General features: G+C 47.2%; 1 protein-coding gene across 6 annotated transcripts in view; it reads right to left on the bottom strand.

Moving 5' to 3' along the window:
- The window catches only part of DENND5A (DENN domain containing 5A), a 129482-nt gene extending 115268 nt beyond the window's left edge, over window positions 1-14214 (bottom strand). For 2 of the 6 annotated variants that reach the window (XM_024255108.2, XM_054524687.1), the window contains exon 1: window positions 13827-14213. In XM_024255108.2, coding sequence (XP_024110876.1) covers window positions 13827-13935 — 109 coding nt within the window. In that variant the 5' untranslated portion in view covers window positions 13936-14213. Of the gene's footprint in view, window positions 1-13826 lie in introns of all 6 variants that reach the window. The other 4 variants (XM_024255109.3, XM_054524689.2, XM_024255110.3 and 1 more) reach the window with 3 other exon arrangements.
- Between the last annotated feature and the right edge of the window lie 4137 nt (window positions 14215-18351).

The following is an 18351-nucleotide window of genomic DNA, read 5'->3' as shown; positions in this document are numbered from 1 at the left end:
CACATACACTGTTTGGCCAACTGGAATAGTTTAGAAATCAAGGACTCCTGGCTGGGTGCGGTGGCTCACGCCTGTAATCCCAGAACTTTGGGAGGCTGAGGCAGTGGATTACCTAAGGTCAGGAGTTCGAGGCCAGCCTGACCAACATGGTGAAACCCCATCTCTACTAAAAACACAAAAATTAGCTGGGCATGGTGGCAGGCACCTGTAATTCCAGCTACTTGGGAGGCTAAGGCAGGAGAATCGCTTGAACCCGGCAGGCAGAGGTTATAGTGCGCCGAGATCAAGCTATTGCACTCCAGCCTGGGCAACAGAGTGAGACTCCGTCTCAAAAAAAAAAAAAACAAAGAAAGATATCAAAGAATCCCACATTCACAGAGGAATGAAACTCAATGTGAGAAACCTCTACAGACTTTTCACTGCTCAGACCTCTAAGCATTCCAGGAAAGCATTTTAGGCTAACCCAGCTAGTTCAGTACAAAAAGTAGACCACAGATGGCCAAGCAAAATTTTAACCTGACTTACCCATCACATAATGAACAATAAAAAATAAAAAATTACTAACCTGGTTCTCTTTTAACATTCCATGTATGACAACAAGCAAGTATCAAAGACAGTACAATATTTGAGAAACACAATGGTCTAAACTATACCTATTGCCATCTTACTTTCTGAGTTACATCTGATCCCCTGAAGGCATACTGAAAACAACTTGACATCTGGCACATACTCTCATTTTCTGCCATGCCAGGATTCTGCCACTCATAAGACTCAGCCCAGGGTTCTACGTGTGCCAAATGAAAATCAGCAACCACAGAAGATTTGAAATATGGCATTTGACTAATATCTGCTTCACTTAATAACTTTTAAGAACTAAATCCAGCTGGGTGCAGTGGCTCACACCTGTAATCCCAGCACTTTGGGAGGCCAAGGCAGGCGGATCACGAGGTCAGGAGATCGAGACCATCCTGGCTAACACAGTGAAACCCTGTCTCTACTAAAAATACAAAAAATTAGACAGGCGTGGTGGTAGGCCCCTGCAGTCCCGGCTACTCGGGAGGCTGAAGCAGGAGAATGGCGTGAACCCGGGAGGCGGAGCTTGCAGTGAGCCGAGATGGCGCCACCGTACTCCAGCCTGGGCGACAGAGCGAGACTCCGTCTCACGGAAAAAAAAAAAAGAACTAAATCTGGCCGGGGGCGGATTTAGCACTTTGGGAGGCCGAGACGGGCGGATCATGAGGTCAAGAGATCGAGACCATTCTGGCTAACATGGTGAAACCCCATGTCTACTAAAAACACAAAAATTAGCTGGGCATGGTAGCACACGCCTGTAGTCCCAGCTACTCGGGAGGCCAAGGCAGGAGAATCGCTTGAACCCAGGAGGCAGAGGTTGCAGTGCCGAGATCACACCACTGCACTCCAGCCTGGGCAACAGAGAGAGACTCCATCTCAAAAAAAAAAAAGAACTAAATCTAAAAATCTGGCCATAATAGCCTGTGTTTAATTACTGAATTTGGCTGGCCGCAGTGGCTCATGCCTGTAATCCCAGCACTTTAGGAGGCAGAGGTGGGTGGATCACCTGAGGTCAGGAGTTCAAGACCAGCCTGGCCAGGATGGTGAAATAGTCTTTACCAAAAATACAAAAATTAGCCAGGTGTGGTGGCGCTTTCATGTAGTCCCAGCTACTCAGGAGGCTGAGGCAGAAGAATCACTTGAACCTCGGAGGCAGAGGTTGCAGTAGCCGAGATCACACCATTGCATTCCAGCCTGGGTGACAAAGTGAGACTCCGTCTCAAAAAAAAAAAACAAAAAAAAAAACAACTGAATTCCACAAGGAAGTCACCAGCTTCTGAAAGGCAAGCCTCTTTCTCACTGGACATTAGGCCATCTCCAGCAGGAACCTAAAACATATCAACATATCAAGTATAGTTTCCTTCATGTGTACCCAGGTTCCTAAGAGACCTCTAAGACTACCTGATAGTAAATCAAATCCAGGGATAGCAACAGGACTTTTTTTTTTTTTTTTTGAGTCAGGGTCTCACCCTATTGCCCAGGCTGGAGTGCAGTGGCACAATCATGGCTCACCACAGTCTGGACCTCCCTGGACCCAGCTGATCCACCAACCTCAGCATCCCAAGGAGCTGGAACCACAGACATACACCACACCAGGCTAATTTTTCTATTTTCTGTAGAGACTGAGTCTCGCCATGTTGCCCAGGATTGTCTCAAACTCCTGGCCTAAAGCCATCCTCCCCCACTTGGCCTCTCAAAGTGCTGGCATTACAGGCATGAGCTACCACACCTGGCCACAACAGGAATTTAGAAGCTAAGCGAAGCCCAAGTACACCTTCCAACAAAGATAGCCAAAATACAAGCTTATAAAAGGATGTAGGACTGGAAAGGGGTGTTACCAAAGGAGGCTTTAGGCAAAGAAAACTTTATTTTTAACCTAGGAAGGAAGGAAGGGCTGAGCAGACTCTAAGAGAATTTGGTTCAAGCACCAAACACTGTGACTCAGGATTTCCTTCTAAGAAGAGAATTGCAGGGCCCCAATATCATTAAAGTAAAATCCACTAATTTCAATATGATCCTCCCGGCCTGATGGAGTCAAATAGCGTTCTCTTTAGAATATACAGTCTCAGGGCGCAGTGGTTCACGTCTATAATCCCAGCACTTTGGGAGGTTGAGTCGGGAGTATCACTGTTCAAGCTGTTCAAGACCAGCCTGGGCAAGATGGTGAGAACTCATCTCTACAAAAAAAAAATAATTAGTTGGGCAGCCAGGTGCAGTGGCTCATACCAACAATCCCAGCACTTTGGGAGGCCGAGGTGGGCGGATCACTTGAGCCCAGAAGTTCAAGACCAGCCTGGGCCCATTAGCAGGTGTAGTGATGCACACCTGTAGTTCCAGCTACCTGGAGGCTGAGGTGGGAGGATCACTTGAGCCCAGAAGGTCGAGGTTGTAAACCATGATCACACCACTGCACTTTGGCCTGGGCAACAGGGTGAGACCAGAATGTACTTCTGGTACATTCTGTACCAGAGGCGCATATAATCCCAGAATGTAATCAAAAAAACAACAATGGGCGCAGTGGCTCACACCTGTAATCCCAGCACTTTGGGAGGCTGAGACGGATGGATCATCTGAGGTCAGGAGTTCAAGACCAGCCTGACCAACATGGAGAAACCCCATCTCTACTAAGAATACAAAATTAGCCAGGCATGGTGGCACATGCCTGTAATACCAGCTACTCAGAAGGCCGAGGCAGGAGAATCGCTTGAACCCGGGAGGCAGAGGTTGCAGTGAGCCAAGATCGTGCCATCGCATTCCAGCCTGGGCAACAAGAGCGAAACTCTGTCTCAAAAAAAAAAAAAAAAAGCCAGGTGTGGTGGCACATGCCTGTAGTCCCAAGTACTCAAGAGGCTAAGGGAGGAGGATCCCTTGAGCTCAGAAACTCGAGGCTCAGAAACGCCGAAGAAGTGAGGTATGATTGTCCACTGTACCCTAGCCTGGGTCTGGCTTTGTTGAGCCAGACTACATCTCAAAATATGTATATATACAGAAATTTAGCTTGTATTTTAACTGCCTTGGGCTACTCTGTAATTGTTTTCTGTGTGTGGGTCTCATCTCTCCTGACTTCTTACTTGTTCTACCTAAAAAAAGAAAACACATAACCTAATTTAAGAACTCTTTCCGTACTTCAGTAGCCTTGACTTCTGCAAGCATCCACAGATGTCTGAGATAAGCCATAAGATTTTGAGTTTTGCTACAGCTAGTAATCTGGGCTTCAGAGCAAAGATGCCTTTTTAAAATGACCACAAGAATCTGCCCAGAATCAACCAGCCCGGTAGAGGAAGATGAAAATTAAGTGTAGTCCATACTGACTCCCAGTTCAAAACTGGCTCATCAAACTTTTTATAGCTACTTCATCTCTGGGGAGGGATATCCTTTTCTCTTTTAAATTAGAAGTCTTATTTAAAAGTCTTAGTCGGCAAGGCGCAGTGGTTCACACCTGTAATCCCAGCCCTTTGGGAGGCCAAGGAGGGTGGATCATGAGGTCAAGAGTTCAAGACCAGCCTGGGCAACGTGGTGAAACCCTGTCTCTACTAAAAATACAAAAATTAGCTGGGCGTGATGGCAGGCGCATGTAATCCCAGCTACTCGGGAGGCTGAGGCATGAGAATCGCTTGAACCCGGGAGGCAGAGGTTGCAATGAGCCAAGATCGTGCTACTGCACTCCAGCCTGGGCCACAAAACAAGACTCCATCTCAAAAAATAATAAATAAAATAAAATAAAATAATAAAATAAAAATAAAAGTCTTTGTCTTCTAGGATATGCAAATTAAAACCATGAGATACCACTTAACAGCCACTAAGATGGCTATAAACAAATAGATAAGTATTGGTAAGGATATGAACAAAGTGGAATTCTCATACACTGCTATTGGAAATGTACACTAGTGCAGCTGTTTTGGAAAACAGACTGGCAGGCAGTCTCTCAAAAGGTTAAACACAGGCTGGGCACAGTGGCTCACGCCTGTAATCCCAGCACTTTGGGAGGCCGAGTCGGGAGTATCACTCTTCAAGTTGTTTAAGACCTGCCTGGGCAAGATGATGAGACCTCATCTCTACAAAAAAATTAAAAATTAGTCAGGCAGCCAGGTGTGGTGGCTCTTACCTGTAATTCCAGCACTTTGGGAGGCCGAGGCAGGTGAATCACCTGAGGTCAGGAGTTCAAGACCAGCCTGGCCAACATCGTAAAACCCCGTTTCTACTAAAAATACAAAAATTGGCCGGCACAGTGGCTCATGCCTGTAATCCCAGCACTTTGGAAGGCCGAGGCAAGTGGATCACGAGGTCAGGAGTTCAAGACCAGCCTAATACGGTGAAACTCTGTCTCTAGTACAAAATACAAAAATTAGCTGGGCCTAGTGGCGTGCACCTGTAGTCCCAGCTACTTGGGAGGCCAAGGCAGGATAATTGCTTGAACCCGGGAGGCAGAGGTTGCAGTGAGCCAAGACTGCGCCACTGCACTCCAGCCTAGGCGACAGAGTGAGACTCCGTCTCAAAAAAACAAATTATCCAGGCATGGTGACGGGTATCTGTAATCCCAGCTACTCGAGAGGCTGAGGAAGGAGAATGGCCTGAACCCGGGAGGCAGTGGTTGCAGTAAGCCGAGATCGTGCCATTGCACTCCAGCATAAGCAACATGGCGAAACTCCATCTCAAAAAAAAAAAAAAGGTTAAACACAGAGTTACCATATGACCCAGTAATTTCATTCCTAAGTATTCAGCAAAGAGAAATGAAAACATAGGCCTACACACAAAAAAATAAGTGTACACAAATGTTCATAGCACTATTCATAACAATCAAAAACTGAAGGCCGGGCACGGTGGCTCATGCCTGTAATCCCAGCACTTTAGGAGGCCAAGGCGGGTGGATCATGAGGTCAGGAGTTCAAGACCAGCCTGGCCAACATGGTGAAACCCCGTCTCTACTAAAAGTACAAAAATTAGCTGGGCGTGGTGGTACATGCCTGTAATCCCAGATACTCAGGAGGCTGAGGCAGGAGAATCACTTGAACCCGGGAGGCGGAGGTTGCAGTGAGCCGAGATTGCGCCACTGCACTCCAGCCTGAGCAACAAGAGTGAAACTCTGTCTCAGAAAAAAAAAAAAAAAAAAATCCAATGTCCTTCCGCTAATGGATAAATAAATAAAACATTGTATATTCATACCATGGCATATTATTCTGGCATAAAGAGGAATGACATACTGATACATGCTACAACATGACTGAACCTTGAAAACATTATGCTAAGTGAAAGAAGCCAGTAACAAGAGACCACACATATTACTCCATTTATATGAAACGTCAAAAACAGGCAAATCTATAGAGATAGAAATTAGATGAGTGGTTGCCTAGGGTTCAGGGTTAGAGTGTTGGGAGAAAATGAGGAGTAACTGCTAATGGGTATAGGTTTTCAGGGGAGAGTGATTAATACATTTCAAAACTGATTGTAGTATGATTGTAAACCTGTGAATAAATTGAAAATCACTGAAATAAGTGAACTGTATGGTATATGAATTATATCTCAATAAAATTGTTTATATATGGACACACATATAAATGATAAAGCAAATGGGGCAAAATGTTAACAATCAGTGAATCTGGTTAATTGATATACTGGAGTTCTTTGTTCTATTCATGTCAATGCTTCTTTTTCTTTTTCTTTTTTTTTTTTTTTTCTGAGACCAAGTCACTCAGGCTGGAGTGCAGTGGCGCCATCTCGGCTCACTGCAACCTCTGCCTCCCATTTGAAGCGATTTTCCTGTGTCAGCCTCCTGAGTAGCTAGGATTAGCTACCCACCACCACGCCCGGCTAATTTTTGTATTTTTAGTAGAGACGGGGTTTCACCGTGTTGGCCAGGCTGGTCTCAAGTGATCCACCCGCCTCGGCCTCCCAAAGCGCTGGGATTATAGGCGTGAGCTACCACGTCTTGCCCTCAATGCTTCTTTAAATGTGAAATTATAACAAAAGATAAAGCAATAAAGCTACGGGCCTGGGAGGTCGAGGCTGCAGTGAGTCATGATTGTGCCACTGCACTCCAGCCTGGGCAACAGAGACAGACTCTGTCTCTTAAAAACAAAAAACAAAAAACAAACAAAAAAAACAGATATCCTTAATGATAATCACACACAGTATTCTTTTTTTTTTTTTTTTTTTTGAGAGGGAGTCTCATACTGTTGCCCAGGCTGGAGTGCAGTGGCGCAATCTTGGCTCACTGCAACCTCCGCCTCCCAGGTTCACGCCATTCTCCTGCCTCAGCCTCCCGAGTAGCTGGGACTACAGGCACCCGCCACCGCACCTGGCTAATTTTTTTGAATTTTTAGTAGAGACGGGGTTTCACCGTGTTAGCCAGGATGGTCTCGATCTCCTGACCTTGTGATCCACCCGCCCCGGCCTCCCAAAGTGAGCCACTGCGCCCGGCCAACACACACAGTATTCTTTCTTTTTTTTGAGACAAAGTCTCGCTTTGTGGCCCAGGCCGGAGTGCAGTGACGCCATCTTGGCTCACTGCAGCTTCCGCCTCCCAGATTCAAGCGATTCTCTCGCCTCAGCCTCCTGAGTAGCTGGGATTATAGGTGTGCGCCACCAGGCCCAGCTAATTTTTGTATCTTTAGTAGAGACGGGGTTTCACCATGTTGGCCAGGCTGGTCTCAAACTCCTGACCTCAAGTGATCCACCAACCTGAACCTCCCAAAGTGCTGGAATTACAAGCATGAGCCACCGTACCCGGTCTACACACAATACACACAGTATTCTTTCTATTTCCTTTTTAAATTATACTTTAAGTTCTGGGGTACATGTGCAGAACATACAGTTTTGTTATATAGGTATACACATGGCATGGCATGGTGGTTTGCTGCACCTATCAACCAGTCACCTACATTAGGTATTTCTCCTAATGTTATCCCTCCCCTAGTCCCCCACCCCCCGACAGGCCCCAGTGTGTGATGTTCCCCTCCCTATGTCCGTGTGTTCTCATTGTTCAACTTCCACTTATGAGTGAGAACGTGCGGTGTTCGGTTCTTGTGATAGTTTGCTGAGAATGATGGTTTCCAGTTTCATCCATGTCCCTGCAAAGGACATGAACTCATCCTTTTTTATGGCTGCACAGTATTCCATGGTGTGTATGTGCCATCTTCTTTATCCAGTCTATTACTGATGGACATTTGAGTTGGTTCCAACTCTTGCTATTGCACACACAGTATTCTTTCTTAACATGAAACAGAAACCTGGACTAGAAAAAAACTACCATAACGTCTGTTCCTGCCCTGCCAGACAAATTTTTTGCTTGTTCCCCTTGCATCCACCACTCATCAAACATCTGCAAAGCATGCAAAATATCACTCAAGCAGCAGAAAAGAATGAAATGTGGCAAGGGAGACAGACATTCTCCCACTTTCTCAGGGCCTCAGTTTCCTCATCTGTAAAATCAAAAGGTTATATAATTGCAAAGGGTACTTTCATGCTTAACATTCAATAATTCTGAAGTTTGAATTTCACTGCTCAATACAGTTAAGGAGGAGTATGATTTGACTAGTCCTCTAGCTTTCCTAGACAGTCACCTTTTTCTCTTTCTTAATTATTTTTATTTTTTATAAAAACAGGGTATTAGGCTGGGCGCAGTGGCTCATGCCTGTAATCCCAGGACTTTGGGAGGCCAAGGCAGGCAGATCAACTGAGGTCAAGAGTTCAAAACCAGCCTTACCAACATGGTGAAACCCCATCTCTACTAAAAATACAAAATTAGCTGGGCATGGTGGCACATGCCTGTAATCCCAGCTACTTGAGAGGCTGAGGCAGGAGAATCGCTTGAGCCCGGGAGGCAGAGGTTGCAGTGAGCTGAGGTTGTGCCATTGCACTCCAGCCTGGGCAACAACAGCAAAACTCCATCTCAAAAAAATAAACAACAGGCCGGACGTGGTGACTCAAGCCTGTAATCTCAGCACTTTGGAAGGCCGAGGCGGGTGGATCACGAGGTCAGGAGATCGAGACCATCCTGGCTAACACTGTGACACCCCATCTCTACTGAAAAAAAAAAAAGTACAAAAAAATTAGCCAGGCGTGGTGGTGGGTGCCTATAGTCCCAGCTACTCCGGAGGCTGAGGCAGGAGAATGGCGTGAACCTGGGAGGTGGAGTTTGCAGTGAGCCGAGATCATGCCACCGCACTCCAGCCTGGGCGACAGAGTGAGACTCCATCTCAAAAAAAACAAACAAACAACAAAAAAACAGGGTCTTGCTACAGTGGCCAAGGTGATCTCAAACTCCTGGACCCAAGCATCCTCCTGCCTCAGCCTCCCAGAGTGCTGGAATTACAGGTGTGAGCCACTGTACCAGGACCCTCTCTCTTCTAAAGGTGACATTAAGAGACGATTTCAGGCCAGGCGAAGTGGCTCACACCTGTAATCCCAATACTCTGGGAGGCCAATGCGGGTGGGTCACCTGAGGTAAGGAATTCGAGACCAGCCTGACCAACATGGCGAAATTCTGTCTCTACTAAAAATACAAGAATTAGCCAGGTGTGCTAGTGCACACCTATGGTCCCAGCTACTTGGGAGGCTGAGGCTCAGAATCACTTGAACCAGAGAGGCGGAGGTTGCAGTATGCTGAGATCACGCCATTGCACTCCAGCCTGGGCAAAAGAGCAGGCCTCCGTCTCAAAAAAAAAAAAAAAAAAAAAGAGACTATTTCAGTGTAGTCTCAATTTTCTAAGTAAGTTCATACAGCACACTGGCCAGTTTCCCATCTATCCTTATCCCTAGCCACTTCTCTTCAATTCCTGGCAAGAGCTTCTGCACAGAGCCTGGGAAAATTGGAGTATGAGATGAAAGAACCATATCTCAATGCTAGGTGCAGATCAGTTCAGAGGAACTTACAGATTCCAAGGTAAGAAATACGTCACAAGTATTTGGGAACCTTAATTCTCAAGCAGAGACAAGGAAAATAAACTCATGAACCCTATTTCACAGTAAAACCTTCTCCTGGGGTCACCTCGTGGTGACCATCAGAAACAAAGAAAAAGAAGATTCACCAGGACATTCGCCCATCAGAGGTAGAAAAAGAAACTGAACTCCACTACCATCTGCCTCCCCACTTAGGATGTGCCAAAAATAATGGAAAACATAAATCAGAAGCAATTCTTCCAGATTTGCTTACCTAACTGACAAGTTCAAAAAGCCAACAAGCAGACACCATATATCTTCAAGGTGGCTAAATTTGTGCTTTGCTCACAGATTACCTTCTTCTCCTTCCAGCCCAAAGAGCTTCCTCAACCAGAAAACAAAATTAATTTTCACACATTCCTCAATTCTTTGCACAAAAAACAACTACATTACTTGCCTAAATGCTGAGTATGCAAGAAAGGGAAAGAGGTGACAGGAAGAGATTCCTATAAAATCCAATTACCTCAGTCTATATTAAACACAGCAAGCTCTATGCTTATTTGGGTGTTTTTATTTTTATTTTTTAGTTGTATTTGTTTATTTGAGACAGGGTCTCACTCTGTTGCTCAGGCTGGAGTGCAGTGTCACAATCTCAGTTCACTGAAACCTCTGCCTCTTAGACTCAAGTGACCTTCTCACCTCAGCTTCCTGAGCAGCTGGGACCACAGGTGCATGCTACCACACCCAGCTGATTTTTTGTACTTTCTGTAGAGACAGAGTCTTGCCGTGTTGCCCAGGCTGGTCTCAAACTCCTGGGCTCAAGCAATTCACCCACCTCAGCCTCCCAAAGTACTGGGATTACAGGTGTGAGCTACTGCGCCCAGCCTCCATGTTTATTTGTTGCAGACAGAGAGGAATGAATCTTAACCTTTCTGCACAAAACAAGAAGGAACACTGAGCATCTTTGATTTGCTTATTCTGGGTTCACTTTTTAAGAATGTAGATGCTACCTGAGCTATGTAAGTTGACTGTGTGGAGTGCACCTTCTTAGAGACTCCTTAATACCTTCTTGGAGAACCTGGGTGCAAATTACAATTTCCTGTAGTTTCACTGAGTATGATATCATCAGTTTGGGAGCTACAAGGCAGGCTGAGGAGAGAAAATGCACCCTGGAGAGTCTCAGGAAGAACCTGCTACTTGCATTCTGTTTTGTTTTACTCAAAGATTACCTCTGGGAGTGGTGGCTCACGCCTGTAATCCTAGCATTTTGGGAGGCCGAGGTGGGCAGATCACTTGAGGTCAAGAATTCAAGACCAGCCTGGCCAACATGATGAAACCCCATCTCTACTAAAGATACAAAAATTAGCCTGATGTGGTGGCGTACGCAGCTCATAATCCCAGCTACTCGGGAGGCTGAGGCAGAAGAATTGCTTGAACCTGGGAGACGGAGGTTTCAGTGAGCCACTATCGCGGCACTACACTCCAGCTGGGGCAACAGAGTGAGACTGTGTCTCAAAAAAAAAAAGATTCCCTCTGGATAGTTCAGATTCCCCTACCGACCCACCAGAAATGAAATGAAGAGGGAAAAAAAATCCTTCCAACATTGCATACTCTAACAAAGGCCACCTATTGGAAATGTGGTCTCGGCATTCCACTGCTGCAACCACATTTAAAAAAAAACAGAAAATACCCTTCTTTACACATTTTATACAATTCATCCCCTTTCTTTATTATCCCAATAAACTTTCACAGGGATATAATTTTAGCTTGCCAAAAAGCCAGATAATTAACACATATTCATTAAAAGAGAGTAACATTTCTCTTTTAATGAAATGTTGAAAGACAGTTTTTAAACATTTTTGAAGGTCTGCTTGATGAGATTATTTTTATTTACATTCTTTTTTTATAGATGAGGACCCTGACAGGGTTATCTCTAACTTGCTCCCAATCACAGAGATAGTCAATAGGAGAGCAGGAATATTACCCCAAACTCATGCTCTCGCTAACAGTTAACTTCCCAGCTTCATTCTTATGCTCTATCATTTGCAAAACATTCTATCTTCTCAAACCAAGTGTTCATACAATTTGACACTCAAAAACACAGCATAAAAAAAAAAGTTTATTCCACCACCTTAGTTTGTTTTATTGAGAAGAATTATGTTGTTTTTAATATTTCTCAACATGTTAGTGTTTTCTAAACACCTCCAGCCAGGCCAATGAGATGCAGTTTAATGTCACGAGAAAAGCATTGGACCAAGCAATTAATTAGTGTATACAGGCCCCACTGTCCTTCCTGGGCCTCATTTTCCTCTCTGAGGTCCCTTCCAACACCAATACCTTGAACCGAATTCCAAAAATTACATCAAAGTCACAAACTTACTACATATGAAAAAGATGAAAAACATCTGTACTATAAGAATTTGAGGAGCTTAAAAGATGAACTTGAACAATTATTATGTACCCATCAAAATAATTTTTTTTTTTTTTGGACGGAGTCTCGCTCTGTCGCCCAGGCTGGAGTGCAGTGGCGCAACCTCGGCTCACTGTGAACTCCTCCTCCCGGGTTCACGCCATTCTCCTGCCTCAGCCTCCTGAGTAGCTGGGACTACAGGAGCCCACCACCACGCCCGGCGAATTTTTTGTATTTTTAGTAGAGACGGGGTTTCACCGTGTTACCCGGATGGTTTCAATCTCCTGACCTCGTGATCCGCCCGCCTCGGCCTCCCAAAGTGCTGGGATTACAGGCGTGAGCCACCGCGCCCGGCCTAAAATTAAAATTTTTTTTAAGTAAATTAGAAACAATAAAACTACCCCGACAAAAAATCTAGTATTAATTATATTACTGCTTCATATTTTCTCCACCTGCTATTGAGAAAATAGCTTATTTTTTTCTAACCTTGTTAAAGCATGAATTTATGATGCTTTTTTCTTCTTTTTCTTTTTTCCCAGACAGAGCCTCGCTTTATCACCCAGACTGGAGTGTAGTGGTGCAATCACTCAGACTGGAGTGTAGTGGCGCAATCTCAGCTTACTGCAACCTCCGCCTCCTGGGTTAAAGCGATCCTCCTACCTCAGCCTCCTGAGTAGCTGGGATTACAGGCACGCGCCACGACGCCCGGCTAATTTTTGTATTTTTAGTAGAGACGGGGGTTTCACCATGCTGGCCAAATTGGTCTCGAACTCCTGACCTCAGGTGACCCGCCCGCCTCGGCCTCCCAAAGTGCTGGGATTACCCGTGAGCCGCCGGGTGGTGAGCCACCGCGCCCCGCCTAATTTTTTTTCATAAGAAACACTGGACTTTTTCTGGTGCCCAAAAACAAAACTGTCTTGTCATCGTTGAAGCAAAGTAGGATTAGTCAACAGGATAATCACTTTCGAGAGAGAAACTTTACAGTGACGGAAAAGTGAAAAGGAGTCCCCCTCATCAGGATGACACAATCTTAAAGTACAACCCGACAAACCTCCACCCACTTGAAACCCACTAACTGGAAACTCCAGACAAAAACTTATTTTCAAAACTGTTACAATTCAAAGACTCCAATGACAGTGCAGTGGAAAATTCACGGGGACTGTATAATTTTCACGCCCTTCTGCAATGAGTGCCAGATCTGGTCAGGGCCCCATCTTTGACTCCCCTCATCACTTTCCCTTTCAAATATGTCTTGAGACGCATCACAACACACCAAGCCTCTCCAACTACAATGCTGCAACCCTTTTATTCACAAACGCCTCTGTCCTCATAAAGGACATAAATTACTTTTCAAAAAAGGCATGGCCCCGGGATACAAGCCCTTTCCAGGGCTAAGGGAGTTCCCACTCTTCTTGATGCCGCCCAAGTTCACTTTATTACTTCATGTCCCATCCAGACGCGCAGAGCTGCAATCTGACTCAGGGGGCCCAGCCCAGGGCTGGGGTATAACGGTTTTGAGGAACTGGTATCACAAGCTTCTTGGGAAGTGGCCAGATAAACTCACCAAGTTTTTGTTTTCCTTTTTTTTAAGTCTGGGTGGAACTTACTTTCACTAGGACGTGGGACGCCTTCCCTCCCTAATGGGTGCCAGAGGACAAGCTTTCCTTTCTTTTAAACGAAGTCACTCAACCTACACCGAACTGAGAACACACAACCCTCTCTCCTTCTGGTCGCTGAAGACGTGGCCACTGCGCAGCGGGCCGTAGGTTTGGACCCCTCATGGCTCAGAGCCCCTCATCCGTTTCCCCCCTCCAGTCCAAAGCCCCCTTCGCCCGCGCCCGCCCTGGTCCTCCCGGCCGACACTCGCCCGGCTCCCGGGACAAAGCGGGGCTGAAGGAAGGTTTCTTCTCGGGTCCCCGACCACAGCGGGCGCGGGAAAGCGGGCCCGGGCTTGGCGCGCACTCACCCGACAGCTCGTCCGGCTCCAGCCCTGTCTCAGTGTCCAGTCCGCAGATGACAAAGTAGTCGGCGAAGCGATTGGGCGCCGAGCCCCCTCCGCCGCCGCCGCCGCTCATGGCGCCGGGGCCGAGACGGGCCGGGCCGTGCGGAGCGGCACTGAGCCCCCGCAACCCGGGCGCCCGCCCGCCCTCAGGCCGCCCCTCCCGCCGCCGCCGCTACCGCGGCTCGGGCCGCCGCCCCCGGCCCTGGCCCGGTCCCCTCGGCCGCCGCGGCTGCCGTGACGGGGCGGGGGGGCACCGGGCCGCCCCGCACCGCATCCTGGACGCCTTCCCCTCCGCGCCGCCGCCGCTGCAGCTAGCCGAGAGCGCCGCGGCCCGAGCGAGCCTGGAGAAGGGCGGAAAGTGCGGGGACAACCCCCCCGTGACCCTCCTCCCGCCGCGCCTGCGCAGGCTTCGTCTGGGAGGGGGCGGGCTCCTGGCGGAAAGGATGACGTGATGCTCTTCGGACCCCGCGGGCCGCAGCTTCCCGGGCGGTCGTCCGCAACTGCCACCCCCCCGGGATTGAGACTCCTTTAGGGAGGGCTGAGGAAGTGCGAGAAGAGTGGGCGCAGCCTGCAGAGCCGGGCATTTGGCCCATGCTCTGCCCCCAACCACCCACCCAGCAACCAGAGGTCCAGAGATCTTAGCGCGGCCTTGCCACGAGGATGGGGTCTCACGGCTGAGTTCGGAAGCTCACCTAATCCTAGCTGCAGCGTGTCAGCCTAGACCCCAGACAGGGCCTTCTCCCTGTCCTCTCTTTTGGCAGGGGCGGATCAGCCGGTTTTATATTTACCCTTATTTTACAGACGGGGAAACTGAGTCTCAGAAGGAAGCAAGGACTTATCCAAAGTTACACTGAGTCTAAGAGACAAAGCCTGGTCTGGAATCCTGGGCTTGTGGTCAGCTCCCCGTTCCTCGCCGCTCCCACCTCCCAGCCTGCCCCTTTCCCACGCTCTCTCCTTTTTTCTCTGGAAGCCTCCAGAGGCGCCTGCCATTTGGGAGCTCCCCTTCCTCTTCACTCTGTGAAAACTCTCAGATCCACCCCTAAACCTGTTCTCCTGTAAGAGGATAGGGAGGAGGCGGAGGGAAATTTACCTATTGGTCCTTGTCCTAGGACCCTCCGATTTCCTCTCCCATAGAAGCTAGGCAGATGTGTCTTTGTTGGAAACTGGAGATCAGAAGCCAGAAAGGCAACACAAGTATAGTGGTTACTAGCATGGGCTCTAGAAAAGAATGCTCAGATTTCAATCCTGACGATCATTTACTTTTGACCTTCAGCAAGTTAATCTCTAAGTGCCAGGCGTCATGGTTTTTGAGACAATTACATAAGATAAATGCAAGTACAGGTAAAACAATGAGAATACTGCCTGGAACATGGAAATCACTCAGTAAATATTACAGATTTTTTTTTTTTAGACGGAGTTCTCTCTTGTTGCCCAGGCTGGAGTGCAATGGCGTGATCTTGGCTCACTGCACCTCTGCCTCCCAGGTTCAAGCGATTCTCCTGCCCCAGCCACCCAAGTAGCTAGGATTACAGGCGCGCACCACCACACCCGGCTAATTTTTTGTATTCAGTAGAGACAGGGTTTCACCGTGTTGGTCAGGCTGGTCTCGAACTCCTGACCTCAGGTGATCCGCCCTCCTCTGCCTCCCAAAGTGCTGGGATTACAGGCGTGAGCCAATGAGCCCAACCTGGATTATTATTATTGTTCCAGAAAGAAGTACTCTTAAGGTTTGTTCTGGGAGGCTGCCACTAAGAGCTGTAGAAGGCAGCTGGCTTCCCCAAAGGCTGAGCCTAGGCTCTCTCCTAGGTTCTCCTGGGTACTTCTCTCAAATATTGTTTCCCTTGGGGAGGTTTACCTAGAGGTTATAGCCATCGTCTCTCGGAGCCATAGCACCTGTTCCTCCCTGTATCTAACCTGCCTGAACTAGGGGGAGAAAAGTAGGGAGGAGAAGGTTGCTTCAAAACGCCCATTCATGGTGATGCTCCACCCGTATCCTGCATGCTGGGGACACAGAGACAGTAGAGGGGGATTAGTGAGTTAAACAGTCACAGAGGCTGGGCATGGTGGCTCACGCCTGTAATCCCAGAACTTGGGGAGGCCAAGGCTGGTGGATCACTGAAGGTCAGAAGTTCAAGACCAGCCTGACCAATATGGTGAAATCCCATCTCTACCAAAAATATAAAATTAGCCAGGCATGATGGCGGGCACCTTTAGTCCCAGCTCCTCAGGAGGCTGAGGCAGGAGAATCGCTTCAACTCAAGAGGCAGTGGTTGCAGTAAGCCAAGATCGTGCCACTGCACTCTAGCCTGGGCAACAGAACGAGGCTCTACCTCAAAATAAATAAATACATAAATAAATAAATAAATAAATAAATAAAAATGCCGGGCATGGTGGCTCACGCCTGTAATCCCAGCACTTTAGGTGGCCAAGGCAGTTAGATCACGAGGTCAGGAGATCGAGACCATCCTGGCCAATATGGTGAAACCCCATCTCAACTAAAATCATAAAAATTAGCTGGGTATGGTGGTGCCTGTAATCCCAGCTACTCAGGAGGATAAGGCAGGAGAATCGCTTAAACTCGGGAGGTGGAGGTTGCAGTGAGCCAAGATGGCGCCACTGCACTCCAGCCTGGCAACAGAGTGACTCCCTAAAAACAAAAAAAAAGAAAGTTACAGAGCACAGAAGGAGGACATCTTTCCAGATTGTGGAATGGTCAGGGAAGGTTTCCAGAAGGAGGTATATACTCTGACCTGAGTTCCAGAGGATCAACAGGGAGTTTCTCAGGTAAAAAGGGGCAGGGAAAGATGTTTAACTCAGTATGTGCAACAACAGGGAGCAACAGATAAAAGGGTATGTTCAGGCACCAACAAGTAATTCATTAACATTAAGATGGGAGATGCAGAGTTTAAAGGGAATGAAACCAGGGCAGGGGAGGAAGAAGGAGAACAGAGGAAGGAGGCATGGATTCAAATACCAGGCTAAAGAATTTATCCTCGGCCAGGCATAGTGGCTCACACTCACGCTGGTGATCCCAACACTTTGGGCAGCTGAGGCAGGAGGACTGCTTGAACCCAGGAGTTTGAGACCAGAGTGGAGAACATAATGTGACCCCTGTCATAAATAAATAAATAAATAAATAGTATTTTTAAAAAATAATTTATCCTATAAGATATATGAGTTGAGGATGAGTGAGGTAAAGTAAAGGAATTCAAGCCAAGGAGTGATATCTGACCCAAATCTGAGAATGATCACTCTAGGGGTGATATGGAAAAAGAAATTTGAGAAAGGAATAAACATCCTCAACTGAAAAGTCCAGAAACTTTTTATCTAAGGTGTCTAGGGTGATCTGATGCTAGACGACCTCTCATATTAACTCAACTCGTAAAACACAAGTTAAAAACAAATGCATAACCGTATTAATTTGCCCTGGGAAATGTAACTGCTCAGAAGCCCAGAATACTCAACTGTAAAGTGATCTCCTTCCCAGTAGGAAATAAGTTTGGCAGAGTGATTGCTTCTTAGAGAGTCAGAAAATATACAAAGGGATGCTCTTAAGATTTTTTCTTTTTTTCTTTCTTTTTTTTTTTTTCTGAGACAGAGTCTCGCTCTGTCACCCAGGCTAGAGTGCAGTGGCGCCATCTCGGCTCACAGCAACCTCTGCCTCCCAGGTTCAAACGATTCTCCTGCCTCAGCCTCCCAAGTAGCTGGGACTACAGGCACGCGCACCATGCCTGGCTAATTTTTTGTTTGTTTGTTCGTATTTTTGTTTGTTTGTTTGTTTTTTGAGATGGAGTCTCGCTCTGTCGCCCAGGCTGGAGTGCAGTGGTGATCTCTGCTCACTGCAAGGTCCGCCTCCCAGGTTCACACCATTCTCAGCCTCAGCCTCCTGAGTATCAGGGACTACAGGTGCCTGCCACCACACCTGGCTAATTTTGTTGTATTTTTAATAGAGACGGGGTTTCACCCTGTTAGCCAGGATGGTCTCGATCTCTTGACCTCGTGATCTGCCCGCCTCTGCCTCCCAAAGTGCTGAGATTACAGGCGTGAGCCACCGCACCCGGCCAAGATTTAATGTTTTTTTGTTTGTTTGAGACAGAGCCTCACTCTGTCACCCAGGCTGGAGAGCAGTGGCACAACCTCGGCTCACTGCAATCTCTGCCTCCCGAGTTCAAGCTATTTTCCTGCCTCAGCTTCCTGAGTAGCTGGAACTACAGGCCTGCGCCACTATGCTGGGCTAATTTTTTTTATTTTTAGTAGAGACGGAGTTTCGCCATGTTGCCCAGGCTGGTCTCGAACTCCTAACCTCAGGTGTTCTGCCCACTTCGACTTCCCAAAGTGCTGGGATTACAGGCGTGAAACTTTAATGTTTAAATCCCCACTCCCACTCTTACTAGCTGTGTAACCCGGGGCACATCAGTTAAACACTCTGAAATGAGAAGAGTCATTCTGACCCCACACAGAATTGCATTGAAGATTCATAAATTAATGG

The sequence above is a fragment of the Pongo abelii genome, chromosome 9 (genome assembly GCF_028885655.2).
Source record: "Pongo abelii isolate AG06213 chromosome 9, NHGRI_mPonAbe1-v2.0_pri, whole genome shotgun sequence".
Taxonomy (NCBI): domain Eukaryota; kingdom Metazoa; phylum Chordata; class Mammalia; order Primates; family Hominidae; genus Pongo; species Pongo abelii.
Note: the sequence above shows the minus strand (reverse complement) of the source record. Positions and strands in the feature narration are given on the sequence as shown.